The sequence below is a fragment of the Peromyscus californicus genome, unplaced genomic scaffold (genome assembly GCF_007827085.1).
Source record: "Peromyscus californicus insignis strain IS unplaced genomic scaffold, ASM782708v3 Scaffold_4__1_contigs__length_199733344, whole genome shotgun sequence".
Classification (NCBI taxonomy): domain Eukaryota; kingdom Metazoa; phylum Chordata; class Mammalia; order Rodentia; family Cricetidae; genus Peromyscus; species Peromyscus californicus.
Window position 1 is genome coordinate 33348791 of NW_026294562.1, and position 14252 is coordinate 33363042.

At 40.4% G+C, this 14252-nt stretch overlaps 2 protein-coding genes across 4 annotated transcripts in view; one reads left to right on the plus strand and one right to left on the minus strand.

Annotated features, from left to right (window-relative positions):
* Nucleotides 1-5008, plus strand: part of Ak3 (adenylate kinase 3) — a 29446-nt gene extending 24438 nt beyond the window's left edge. The window contains exon 5 of the mRNA XM_052762030.1: nt 1220-5008. Coding sequence (XP_052617990.1) covers nt 1220-1340 — 121 coding nt within the window. The 3' untranslated portion in view covers nt 1341-5008. The remainder of the gene's footprint in view (nt 1-1219) is intronic.
* A 1572-nt stretch (nt 5009-6580) lies between these two features.
* Nucleotides 6581-14252, minus strand: part of Cdc37l1 (cell division cycle 37 like 1, HSP90 cochaperone) — a 32014-nt gene continuing 24342 nt past the window's right edge. For 2 of the 3 annotated variants that reach the window (XM_052762028.1, XM_052762026.1), the window contains 2 exons: nt 12443-12607; nt 6581-8293 (listed from right to left, as the gene is read on the minus strand). In XM_052762028.1, coding sequence (XP_052617988.1) covers nt 8102-8293; nt 12443-12607 — 357 coding nt within the window. In that variant the 3' untranslated portion in view covers nt 6581-8101. The remainder of the gene's footprint in view (nt 8294-12442; nt 12608-14252) is intronic. The other variant, XM_052762027.1, reaches the window with a different exon arrangement.

Here is a 14252-nt window from a genome sequence, read left to right on the forward strand (position 1 = left end):
CCTACAGAGTTCTGCCTCGGTAGGACATCACTCCTGGCATCCTAGCTGATACTAAAGCGTCATCTCCAAGAAGCTTTCCCGTTCAAAGCTTGCTCTCCTGAAAGCTCCACCTGCCTGTGAATTTAGATGCTAAAAGGCTTCTTTTTTTTTTTTTTTTTTTTTGGTTTTTCGAGACAGGGTTTCTCTGTGTAGCTTTATGCCTTTTCCTGGAATTCACTTGGTAGCCCAGGCTGGCCTCGAACTCACAGAGATCCGCCTGGCTCTGCCTCCCGAGTGCTGGGATTAAAGGCATGCGCCACCACCGCCCAGCTTAAGGCTTCTTCTATGTAAATACTCCCTTTGCATAATTTTTCTCTGTAGCAGCTAATTTCACACAGAAAACAGCTGCTGTTATTTTATTTAACCACGGCAAATGTTAGGAGCTGTCAATAAAGGGATCCTTTTGTCCCAGCAAAAGCCTTTTGAGAACGGCTGCAGAGCTATGGAAAGTAATAAATCAAGTTGGGTGACCTGCGAACCAGTGTGCACACCCAAGAAAGGTGTGTGGGTCAGGGGAGTTCAGAACCTTAAAGTAGTCTGTGTGGTTTGAGAAGCAAACCCCAGGATTCTGAGCCCCACACTTCATCCTTCCTCCTACTGAACACTGGAGTAAAATAACTAACTCCTTTGATGGCCGGTCTGTCTCAGGACAAGCCAAGCAACCTGCAGGGATAAACAGAGAACTCTGACAAGAGAAAATTCAGGAAAGTAGAATAGCGGGGAAAGGAACTTGCTGGAAACTTTCAGAGACTTCAGTGGAAGACAAAGTCAGGCAGGGATGATATCCTGGTGACTGATGGGCCCTGTTTCTAAGCCGCCAGCCCGGGGATTGAGGCTGAGTCCCTTCCCAGAAGGCAAATGTACCTGTAAGTAGGAGCACCTGGGCTTTTGACAAGATATGAAGCGTTAGTATAGGCTTGGCCGGCAGCACAGGCTCAGTTTGACAGCTGACATCCTTTTAAAGATCCCTTTCCTGTGCCAGAGACAAAGCACAAACTAGAATCTAGATTTTCCTGTGTCTAGCCAAGTTCCTTCCCCCAGATCAGAGACCTAAACTCACAGAACTTCTAAACTCACATGAACTTTACAAATCCCTTTGAAAAAGCACATTAGGCACACCCAGACCTGTGTAATCTATCTATTTACCTATCTACCTATTTATTTTGTTTTTCATCTGTAGGAAAAAAGGGGTGTTGGAAACATTCTCTGGAACGGAAACCAACAAGATCTGGCCCCATGTATACTCTTTCCTACAGACGAAGGTTCCAGAAACTACCCAGAAAGCCTCTGTCACTCCCTGAGGAGGGAGTAATTAGCAGGGCCGCCTCACCTCGTCTTTGTTTTTCGAAGCTCTTTTCCTAAGACTTCTCTGAAAATTAAGACTTCTTCCTAATGGCTTTCTTCTGGATGTTACTAAGGACGTGCCAAATGAGTCAGACACTAAGGCTGATCTGTTAAAATAACCTCGGATGTCTAATCTAGTTTTTTTCTGTGGATGTGCAATTGGAAAACATCAGAGATGTTGAAACTTAAAAAAAATCAGAGCACCATGAAAAAGAACTGGTAATCGTCTACTCCTCTGTTCAGTTAAAGTGGTGGATCACATTTTCACGTTTTCCTGGAAAAGTTCAAAAAATTACATATTACTTGAGGCAGATAAATATCTCATTAAAGGCCTTTGCATAAGCCAATGCCCTTCTAGCCCAATGGATGCGGTATTTGGGGAGACTGTCTATAGATTCTAAAAAGAAAGCAACTGGCTTTATTTACAGATGTTGCCAGATGCAAACTCACTGCTCCCGTTTCAGGGAAAGCAAGGCCACCATGCCATGTCCTCCATTTACTAGTTTTCAATCTGCTATGAGAAATGCAGCCACTGGCACTTAAGAGCACGTGACTTTGGTCTGGCTTGTTTTCTTTTCCAAACATGCATGTACTGCGGGATATGATTTCTGTTAACCAAGTTCTGGGAGGAACACTGGCAAACGACAGTGGACTAGTTCTAGGTTCTCACCCGTCACTCAGGCTGAGGACTAGGTTTTAGGGCCTACCTGTCAGTTTCTCTCCCTCACACAAATGGACAGTCTGCCTTGATGGGCAAGCGGTAGTAAAAAGAAAACCGGAGGGTAAGAGAACACCCCAGGTAGTTTGCCACTGAAGTAGATGGGGTATGCTGGGGACAGCCCCTTGATGGAAAGGCCTGCCAACTAGTCAACAGGTGTAGTAACAAAAGGAATTTGCAGGCTGGGTTAAAAAGCACTGGAACTGAGTTCCCTCAGGGACATTTATATCTCTATCAGAGTCCTTGATTTCAAGACCCTCTTGTCTCAGCCTCTCAAGTGCTGGGATCACTGTGTGCCACCAGTTGCCACCCTACTTCAAAGGGAACGACTTTTCTTGTACCATCTAAGCAGCCTCCTCTTCCACCCACAGCACTGTGGATCCAACTGGTGTGCTGGGCAAGCACCCTATCACTGTGCTCCATCTCCAGCCTTAGCCTTTTGGTTTTGTTTTTTTGTGACAGGATCTTATGTAGTTCTGGCTGTCCTGGAACAACACAGACAAGGCTGGCTTCAAACTCACAGGAGATCCATCTGCCTCTGCCTCCCAAGTGCTGGGATTAAAGGTGTGGATCACCACTCCTGGCCCCAGCCTTTAGTTGGTTGCTTCAAATGTAGTCCAACCTGGCTTCATGTTCATGATCCTGTTTCAACCTCCTTAGTGCTTAAATTACAGGTATGTACCACTAAACGAAGCCTGTGAAAGCATTTTAAAACTCCAGTCACTTCCTTAGTGGAGTAAGGACATGTCCTTAGATACTGTGGCCCAAAGTGAGAAAATATGAGAAGTGGAAGAAAAAACAACTCTACCTTCCAGGAAGATGTACTCTTTATTTTACTTGGTGCTAAATCAAAGAATCAAGCCCTTGTACAAGCCTCTGAAATTTTGGCCTATTTTATTTCAGACACTTGGGGTACAAATGCCAGCAAGTGGTTCTTATATATCTGGGAGTGGGGGAGCAATCTAAATTTCACCATTGATCTTTATGGACTAGGCCTTCAATTAGGATTCCAATGAACATCTTGTCCTTTGTCGATGTTTCTTAACGCCTTATCTGAATGTTGATAACTGCTTTCTAACAATGTTGTGAACTACCTACACTTAGGACTGATCGGTGGGTTCTGTTACATGTGGTGATGTCAGCACTGTGGCTGTCGTCCCGTCACAGGCCCCCAACCCCTTCCTGTTTTCTGCCGTGGCTTCTCACTGGCTTCTTTCTAATAAATGGTCTTCAAACAGTACCTTTCTAATAAACAGGTCTTCCCACAAAGCATCTTATGACATTCTTTCTCTCCTGCTGTACTGATGTATTCACACTGACTTTCATGACACTGGAGATGTGGAGGAGGTTAGAGGATTGGAGAACATGAAGTGACATTTTTTTCCTGTGACCAGAACAACCAAGATATTGTATATACATCCACTTGGGAATGGTGTATGGCTTTTCTATTAAAACAGACAAAAGGGACCTGTTTTCTGTTGGATAGGTTGATGTCAGACACTGATAAAGGATATCACTGCTGGGGCTGGACAGATGGCTCAGCAGTTAGGTGCACTGGCTGCTCTACAAGAGGACCTGGGTTTGACTCCCAGCACCCACATGGCAACTTATAACCATCTGTAACTCTAGTTCTAGGGAATCCAATGCCCTCTTCTGGCCTCCACGGGCACCATGCACACACACATTGCACAGACATACACAGGCAAATACCCATACATATAAAAATTTTTTTAAAAAGTACCATTACTGAATATATCCTGCTGAAAAGCAAATGTGTCATGACCAGTGCAAGAGCTTTTATTTTTGTGTCACATGGAATATTCATGGAGTTGAATGCCCTGGACGGGAGCATGTCTTCGACAAAATCCCTGCATTAATAGCTTGCAACTAAAGATTTTCATTCTGGAAGTTAGGATTCATTTTTTTTTTTTAAATAATTAAAATAGTCTAGCTGGGCTCAAAAAGCACTGGTAAAAGCCAGTAAGGTTTCTGAATCTGTAGCATTCCCCTGCAATTTTTTAAAAAAGGTTCCATTTTTAGTGTGCATGTGCACATGTATGTAGGTGCCTGCAGAGGCTACAAGAGGGCATCAGGTCTCCTGGCACTGGAGTTACAGGAGCTCGTGAACACCAGACATGGGTGTTGGAAGTAAACTCTGGCCCTCCGCAAAAGCATTAAGTGCTCTTAACCAGCGACTCCTCTCTCTAGCCACCCCACCCCCTTTGAAAGATCTCTAAAAACCCCGAGTTTTTCCACACACAGCACACAAGGAGTGTCTGGTCAAGTGTAGATTGGCCCAGCAGCTTCATATTTCCCCAAGTGTCTGAAGGTAACATGAGCAACCAAATGAAAGCTAGAGGGATTTTAAAGTCATTTTCTACCTTTAGAAAAGGTCTAGTTCTTCAAGGAAGGCCTCTGAAAACATTTTCACCTGTTAGTGATGGTAAGCAATCCATAGCCAACACTTATTCATCTTTATACTTTCCCCATTAACTGACACTGAGCAAACGAATACCAGCTGAATCAGCTTCTTGGACAGGCTATGAAACAGGACAAACATTCCCCCACAGGTGGGAACTGAAGGCTGCAGGCTCTAAGGGTCTTCTTGCTAAAATATGAACGGTGGTATGCTGAAAATGGAAATGGGAAACCCAACCCCAATCCAGACAAGTACCACCTTTGTACCACATCAGTTTAAGAACTGAAATGTGACTAACTCTGAGAATAGTAAACTGACTTTTTTCTCTGAAAATACCCCAGGATTAACTTGAGAATCACTTTGCCTACATTTCTACACTGTAATGAAAACCACTTAGTAACAGAGATGTGTGTGCTCTTTGGGGAAGCATGTTAATTCATTTAAAAATTGAAAACAATTTTTAATTAAAAATAAAAACATTTAAACTATGTGTGTGTGTTCTCTTGTGCATGTATGAGGGTCTGCTGAACCTTAAAGTTAGTTTAGTTCTCTTTCCGCCATTTAGGTCCCAGATACTGGATGCAGGTTGTCGGGATTGGCAGCAAACACCTTTATTCAAGTGAGCCATATCAACAGCCCTTATTCACTTTAAAAATAATATGAATGCTTGTCTGAATAAAACCTAATATTTCTGAAGAGAAATTATAGGATATTATAAGCTCCTGGTGCAGAAATGATGGAAGAACCACAGTCGGTATCATTCAGAGACTCGCAGAGCAGGAATTCTAAGCAGTACTTTCTTCATTACCATCAATGGAAAGACAGTTCACAGGGTAAATGGAGTTACAACTTTGTTTCTCTCCTTCTAAGACAGTCTCATGGAGCCACAAGGCTGCCTTGATCTTGCTATGCAGCTGAGGAAAAGCATGAGCCCTCCTGTCTCCACCTCCCCAGGATGTGGGCCACAGGTATGTGCCACCGTGCCTAGTTTATGTGGTACCTGGGATATAGTCAGTGCTTTGTGCATCCTAAGCAAGACCTCTACCAACTGAGCTGAATCTTAAGTCCCCAGCGAGTTCATTAAAAAAAGAAAATATTTTATTAAACAACACATGAGATTTACCAAGTAAAACAGCAGTCTTTGTTGAATATTTTGATGTCAAATATTTTCACTAGTTTGAACTTCTCATAGACTAGGGACAAATTTTCTAACCAGAAATATGAGTTATCTATTTGCTAAGTATTACTATTCTTCACTACTTCTTAAGAAAACAAGAGAGGAAATTTATTTTGGCAGGGGACAGCCAGCCCTCAATACTAAGGACATTTTCAAAATAAAGGAAATAAAAGGACTCTAATATACTGTGTCATTTTGTTTTGATTGAGACAGGGCTTCTATACGTAGCTGTCCTGGAACTGTCTCTGTAGACCAGACTGGCCTCAAACTCAGAGATCACCTCCCTTTGCCTCCCAAGTGCTGGGATTAAAGGAGTGTGCTATCACACCTAGCCCAATATACTGTCTTAATACTAAAGTCCTGGCAATGAGTAAGTTACCATCCTTAAGTGCAAATTATGACATCCATTAGTGGCTCCCCGAAACAAATCAATCACACTTTTACACACTGAAACACAGAACACTTCCTTTGGGAAAAGATTCTAGTCAAATGTCAAAGAACAGGTTTTTTTCTTAATTTTTGTCTCAGGAAACGAAACCAAAATAAACTTTAATTATATACTCACTTTGTTACTGCTTTTTTTGTCACCAGTTTTTGGCCCTTAAGACTTTAAATTATAGAAGGCAAAATGAAAGTCACAACCACTTGGCTGAGCACAGAAAAGCAGACAGGCTGTGGGCAGAATGAACTGGAGTGGGAACTGGTCAGTCCAGTCCACTTCTGTGAGGGAGTGCGGGATCATTCTCTTCTAGTCTGTCCATCTGACAGGAAGAGGAAAACCAAGAGCATGCTCCAGACAAGAAGAAAAGAGAGGAAAAAAATACAACAAAACCAAAAAAACCTTCCATGACTAGGCCACTGATTAAAAAGAACTACAAGCCAGTGAGCACTACCTTATAAATTAGTCAAACATTTTATTATAGAGTATATATATATCAAAAGCACAAAAAGACTTTTATTCTGGGAACCAGGAAGATTGTGACATTACAGGAGTATGATTCAATGATTCCAGTCCATTTCCACAAGTACTGGGTACCCATCACCTACTTCAGCCCCCTTGGCTGACAGAAGACAGATGAAGCCGAGGTCACAGCTCTGACCCATGCAGGCCGCTGAACATGATTTTCTTACTCAAACTGAGACCTATAGTCCCAACCCCAGGTACCCACTTTCCAAATATTTGCTACGAATTGAAGTGGGTACTGAGCCAAAGATTACACTCAAAAATAATCAAAGCTAATGCTCCTGTAAGTCCGAAGATTAATCCTCAAATAATAAGGATATCATAATTGGCACTGTCATCTAATTCTAAATAAAAAGAATCATCAAATATCCTGGTGGATCTGCAGTGACTTACATAGGAAGAAGTAAAGCTCAGAAGCATCTTGTAACTACTGAGCTAGAAGCTAGTAACAGATGGAGTGAAACCCATCCTCACCACTGAGGGTGACTGTTATCAAGTTCTTAGACATGGTTGGCAGCTCGAGGCAGCTTAGCACTACAACATTTCTCAAGGCTTCACCAGACGGAAACACACAATAACGGTGATTTAACAATGACCTTACTCTTCCTGTTTGTTCTTACAGGCCCTTATTATTCTTTTAAAACTTACTCCCTGAGAGGTCCCAGACTATGTCAAGTAAAGAAATCAGAGTAAGCTTGCAGTTCATCTTGTTGGAAAAACAGAAAACTGTATCGCTTTTTACACATGCTACACTCCTTAATATTTAAACAGTCATCAGGATAAAGTCAACTTCTGAACAGTTTTGGACTACTTGAGGGGTAAATGTCATGTTTTTAATACCAAATTTATAGTCAAGGAGTTAACTGGTGGTGCCGAAAATACAAACGTAAATATTACCTTAAAACAATAATTTGTGCCATCCAGTTTACTTAGTAGTAAAGTAGGTTACCACTACTAATTTATTGCTTTTAATGTGATGAACACCAGATGTGACAGCTGAACTTTGCGGTGGGACATAAGCACATTTGTATCTTTAATTCTTTCCATGAAGTAGGACATGTATACATCCACGGTAAAAAGACCATGTAGCAGATGCCTCCTCAGTCGGCCAGCCTTGTAAACATTGCATTGTGCAGATTTTCATACTTTGATTCAAAATTAAGAACAGTTAAAGGCAAATTTAGTAACTGAGGGGTGGGGGAGAGTCCAGTTTGACTTCCTGCAACACATGGTACCACTCCTCCCTTCAGAAACAAAACGAAACAACAAAAAACCCTAGCAGCACATAAAAAAAAGTTGCAAAACATTTCAGTACTCTTTGCCCTCCCATCAAAAACCGAACAAAAATAAAGTGCAGCACCCATAAAAGTGTCAAGAAAATAGCCAAGCTCTTCCTTTCTTGTAACAAAATAGTCCTTGGCCTCAGCAGTCTTAAGTGAGTTATACAGTGTCCATCATTTTCTCTTCATCTTCTTTATGCAGCACTGAGTTGGCACTGCAGAGAGGTGTACTGATAGAATACTGAAGATAATCTGGATTCTGGGGAGAGAGGGACAGGGACAACACTTGAGAAGCAGCCTCATTCACACCAGGACACTCAACTGCGCACCTGGCTTCACGCTCTCGGTTCCTCTGAAGCACAACAAAATAGGAAAGAAAATGGACTTTTGGAGTCTACTCGGGATGAAACACAAAGAACTAAGGGTAGGATGATATTACTGAATCCAAAGAGATGTGATAAAGAGTGGATATATGGCAACAGAAATGTAACAAGTACCACACTTTTTTGACCCTTTCAACAAAACTAATTTTAATTCTTTAACCATACAAAGCTAAATTTCCCCGTGAGCATTATATTTTAATTAATATGACTTTTGGGGGGCTGGAGAGATGACTCAGCAGTTAAGAGCACTTGTTGCTCTTCCAAAGGACCAGGGGATCTTACAGCCTGTCTGGCCTCTATGGGTACTGCATGCACATGGTGCACGGACATGTATTTAGTCAAAACACCTATACACATAAAATAATAAAATTTTAAAATCTGTTAAAATACAGTTTTTAGTCAGCAATGTATCCTTAAGATAACTAATTACAATAGTTAAGTACTATAAATGTAAAACATTTTGATAAAGGCAAAATCCATGTACTGAGTAAAGTAAACAAAGAAAAAAAATCTTTACTTTTCCTGAGAGGTACTTTTGCCTACATTTAAAAAAATATATGAGTTCAGAATAGTGTTCAATTAATGCAAAACTAAATGCATGATTTTTAAATGTTCCACGGGTATGAGTGTAAGGTCTTAAAACCTAAGACTTTACTTGGCCATTTCCTCCTTTTGAAATAATTTTTTTTCTCCTCAGTTATTCTGAATATTTTCCAGTGACTTGGACTTTTTATTACCTTTACTACCTAATTTCATTTACTTTTTAATAAACATTAATGAGCAAAGTTATCCAAATGAGATAGGTTTCTTTAGTAAAAGCCAAAAGCTAGGTAGGAATTTGATTTCCAAGAGAATATTTTTTGTTTTAATGCTTCTATTTAGTATTATTAATACTCAGGGAGAAAAAAAATCTGTCACAACTTAATACCATTAGAAGCCAATCCAGAGACTGAACATGAAGCAGCTGCTCCAAGAAGCCACTGCTGAGTCCTGTCAAGGCTAAGGATGGCAGTATATGATGTGTTTCAGAGGACTGATTTTCACTATAAAAAACTAAAATCAAGAGTGCTCCTGAATTCCGAGCTTTATAAAAGTCAATATTCTTGTTATATTACCCTGTTTCCACAAAGTAGTGCTAAGTCTTTTCTGATATCCATTTCAGATTCCAGAGCCCTTCAAGACCAAACTTACAGTAACTCTAGCATGATACTCAGAACTAAAAGCAATCAATATCCCTACCCTAAGTGACACTGAAATTCCACTGGTTGCCCTATCTGTCTGTCTGTCTGTCAGTATTCTCAGCACTTCACTTGTCTCAGTATACAGTTTTCCCCCAAAGCATGACCACTTGTAGTGTATGACTCCCAAGACTGGGGAAGGACATTTGAAATCAGAATATCAGCCCCATTACTTACTGTGTTGGCTTTGGGCAAAGTAATTTAACCTTTGAAAATTTCAATTTACTTATGCGCAAAAATGAATTTAGCCGGGCGGTGGTGGCGCACGCCTTGAGGCAGAGGCAGGTGGATCTCTGTGAGTTCGAGGCCAGCCTGGGCTACAGAGTGAGTTCCAGGAAAGGCGCAAAAGCTACACACAGAAAAACCTGTCTCAAAAAATCAAAAAAAAAAAAAAAAAAAGAATTTAAATAATCACAGCATATTTAAGAAGATTAAATGATACATGTCAACATATTGTACAACCCATGAAGTGTAGCTGAAGTTTATAAAATAATCACTCAGAGGCTTAATATTAATTGCAAATTCTATGGCCTATTAGCTCAGGCTTCTTGCTAGCTGTTACAACTTAACCCATAACTATGAATCTATGCATCACCATGCATTCCATGGCTTTATCTGCATCCCATTACATGGTGCTCCTTGGATGGCAATTTGGCATCTCCCCTTACTCTTTTTCCTTTCACTATCTCTCTTGGATTTTCCCGCCTGGCTCCATCCTGCCCTGCCACAGGCCAATGCAGCTTTATTTGTTAGCCAATGGGAGTAATACATATTCATAGCATACAGAAAGACATCCCACAGCACTGTGATCAAATGATACATGTCAACATTGTACAACCTATGAAGTGATATAAAAATGGTATACCATTATTATAATAAGATTGTTTTCAGACTTCAAAACTGTCATCTTGATCCCTTGGATGGCCTCCTACTGTTTCCTTCATCTAGTCAATAATCTTATCTTGAACAGCATCACTCCTCACCCTGAGGCGGTCTCGGTCAGAATACCTAAATTCTCACCCTGTAAGGAGCAACTAGTCTATTAACCCAGAGTAATTAAGTATGAAGATTCCTGCTAATAGTAATAATTCAAGTGACAAAATTACATGATTCCAGCCTTCTTCTCTACCACAAGTGACAACGGAGGCCTAGCCACATTTGTCAGCTGTTAACTGGTATGTATAAGACTGACTGACTTCTCTCAAACCAGAAGCATCTTGATAATACAGGTTGCTTATATTTTAATATGTGTGAAGAACCACTGACATCTTAGTCTCTTATTCCTCTGTAGGCATGAGGTGACTAATTTTAGGTTTATCTACTGCCTTTGACATCATCATAAAACTCCCTTGGAAAAAATTGCTTTCTCATGTGCTACTTCTCAATACAGTATTTAAGTAACATTAAAGAAGTGATATGGGGGCTAGAGAGATGGCTCAGCAGTTTAGAGCACATGTTCCCTTGCAGAGGACCAGGGTTCACTTCCCAGTACCCACATGGTGGCTTACAACCATCTGTAACCAACAGTTCCAGGGGATCCAAAGCCCTCTTCTGATCTCCCTCTGTGGGCACCAGGCACACATGTAGTGCACATATATACATGTAGGCAAAATATTTTCATACATATAAAATAAATCTTAAAAAATTAAAAATAAAGAAGTGATCTGTAGGCATTCTTCAGGGGGCTATTCCTGACATGTCCAATTAAAGGAGAACACTAGTAATTATTTAAAGTCAGAATGTGATTATTTACACCCTTGAAAATGTTTTTGGTTGAGTTAAATATGACCAGTTGCTTTCCTTACTATTTTAGATACTACATTAGGTTAAAGTGCTGTGTAAAATTTAACAGCTGTTTAAGTACACGTTGCTAAAATGGTAAAATTATAGTGACATAAGGTCAAGAAATTGAAATTTTCAATTTTTACCATTTTATGAGGCTTAAAGATAAATACAGGCCTCTCCTCATATTGTCTTCTGAATGACACTTTCCATCTCCCAATGTAGACAACAGAATAAACTGGCTAAAGCTGGTCTTAAAATCTTGGAGCCTGGAAATGAGAGATAATTGGGCTCTATTAAGTGGCTACTTCTAAAATCACAATGGGCAGGGACTGTCTGACAGTATCTTAAAGCTCTAGGAAGTAGTATCAGCTATACTAGTGTCTGCTCCCCTCTTTTCACTGATATTTGTGTATGTGTGTATTAATAGCATAGTTTTTCTCTTGATCTAACAACAGATTCTGAGGAAGTTCAAACAGTTGCTAACAGTACGTACACTCTCACTAGATATATAACATTAATAAAGTACTAATTACATAAAGCCATGCAACAGATCACTTCAGCTATCACTCACATGTCTGCTCGCAAGCTAATTTCATCCTTTAAAAAATTGCCAACAACATATTTTACTCAGAAGGAGATGTCTGTGGGGAGTCACCCTGAGTTTATGACTGAGATTAACACTTGACATTAAAAATGTTTCGATATAGCTCATCTTTTTCCACATTAAGATGAGACAGAATTTGGTGTCTCTAAGAGATAGAAGAGACTCAATGCCAAGGCATGGAATGAAATAAGACTAAGGGTTATTATTATTATTATTATTATTATTTCTTTTGGAGACAGGGTCTCTCAACATACCCCTCGGTGGCCTGGAGCTCACTATGGCAATCAGGCCTCAAGCTCACAGAGATGATCCATCTGCCTCTGCTTTCCGAGCACTTGGATTAAAGGCACGAGCCACCACATCAACACTAAGGATTATTTTTTGAGTCAAGAAAATTTTAAGTGGTCATACATACATTATGCACAAGTGGTCCTAAAGAACAAAATTATGTGAGTTCATTTATGAAATGAGTATTCCCTTTTCCAGCTTACCTGTGATAAGGATTCTAAGGAGCCTATGCATCCAACACCAGAATGGGGAACATGATTCTGAACTGTTACAGGTTGAAAGCTTTGTGATTGAGCATAAAGTCTTACTCTTGACTTGAAAGCTTCAAGTTCATTTTTGAATGCCTCAAAATAACCTTCTTCCTCTGCCTAGAACATAAAAACAAACAAACAAAAACAATGTTTCTGGGCCGGGCAGTGGTGCATGCCTTTAATCCCAGCACTGGAGAGGCAGAGCCAGGTGGATCTCTGTGAGTTCCAGGCCAGTCTGGTCTACAGTGCAAGTTCCAGAACAGATTCCAAAGCTACACAGAGAAACCTTGTCTTGGAAAAACAACAACAAAAAAGAAAGACCGTTTCTGGACTCCTAAACCACAGAGTAAATTTCAAAAGCACCTAACAGAGCTGGAGTAGAGGCAACAAAGAACAGTGAAAATACAGAACCCAGTACAGTCTCCTCACAGATTATGAACAGTTCCTTTCACAGGAACACTTACAAAGAGTTGGTCTGCTCTATATTTCTTTCTTCTTCAACAAAATTAACTAATAGGAAACAATACTCCTTATACAAACACACAAAGTGGGAGTTTTTAAGACCAGCTATTCAGGAGGCTAAGGCAGGAGAACACTAAGTTCAAGGTCTGGTAGGCAAAAGAGTGAATTTACCAGGAACAGGGCAATTTAGTGAGACCCTTGGGTGGATGGATGTCTGTGAGTTCAAGGCCAGCCTGGTCTACAGAGCAAGTTCCAGGACAGCCAGGACTGTTACAGAGGAACCCTGTCTTGAAAAAAAAAAAAAAAAGTTATTTTTTATAACTTTTTATTTTGAGACAGGGTGGGGCACTTGGTTAGCATGTACAAGGCTCAACCCCTAGAATTGCAAAACAAACTTTATCAAGCTCTCACATTCACTCTATTCTCACTTAACTGGGGAGGGGGCACTATTACCTATCTAGTACATCTCCGACCTTTCAAGACTATCTGTAAAAGTTATACATGACAAACTCAACATTCAGCTTAATTACTGTAAGGACATCTTAAGTGTTCTAGTTAAGCCAGTGTCTGGCATCTGGAAACAAACATGCTAACTTCGGCTGAGGGACGGGGCTCTCTCTCTGGCATCCAATGATGCAGGAGTTCTCCATGAAAAGCCCCCATCCTCTGACAGAGGCCTCTTTTTAAAATGCTCCTTCTATGTGTACCTGGCAGGGTACATGCCCTGTGCTAACAGCATGCTTGCTGGCTTTAAGTTCAAGGGCGAAAGAGATCTTGTTAATGGAGGTTAGGTTGTAGAACTTGGTTGAGATTGTAGATTAGTTCTGGGTTACATAAACAATGGAAATTATGTTCTGGGAGGATAGCCTATCTTTTTGGATAATTTCCTCATTAAACTTAACACCTCATTGTAGTAATAGCTAGCTAGTACTGTGTGGACCTATGCTACTACTGTCCAATGCTTGCATCCAAAGGTAATCGCTATCCAAGGCAAACAGCATGACAGCTGACTACTGTAATCCTAACGCCGAGAGGCTGCTCAAGAGACCTGACTCTGTTTAATGACAAGACATTGTTTATTTTCTTTATGCCAGTTTCCTCCCTTACAAAACAGGAGTAAAAATCTTCATAAAGTGCAGAAGGATTTAATAAGTTAACTCATGCAAAATGCTTAAAACAGTGCCTGTCATGACAGAAGCACCCAATGAATATTACTGCCTAATTGTTAATATTAAAACTGTTAAGGTTGAAGATTTTTAATTATTTTCAGTTCTGTTTTATTAAACAAAAAAATTACATG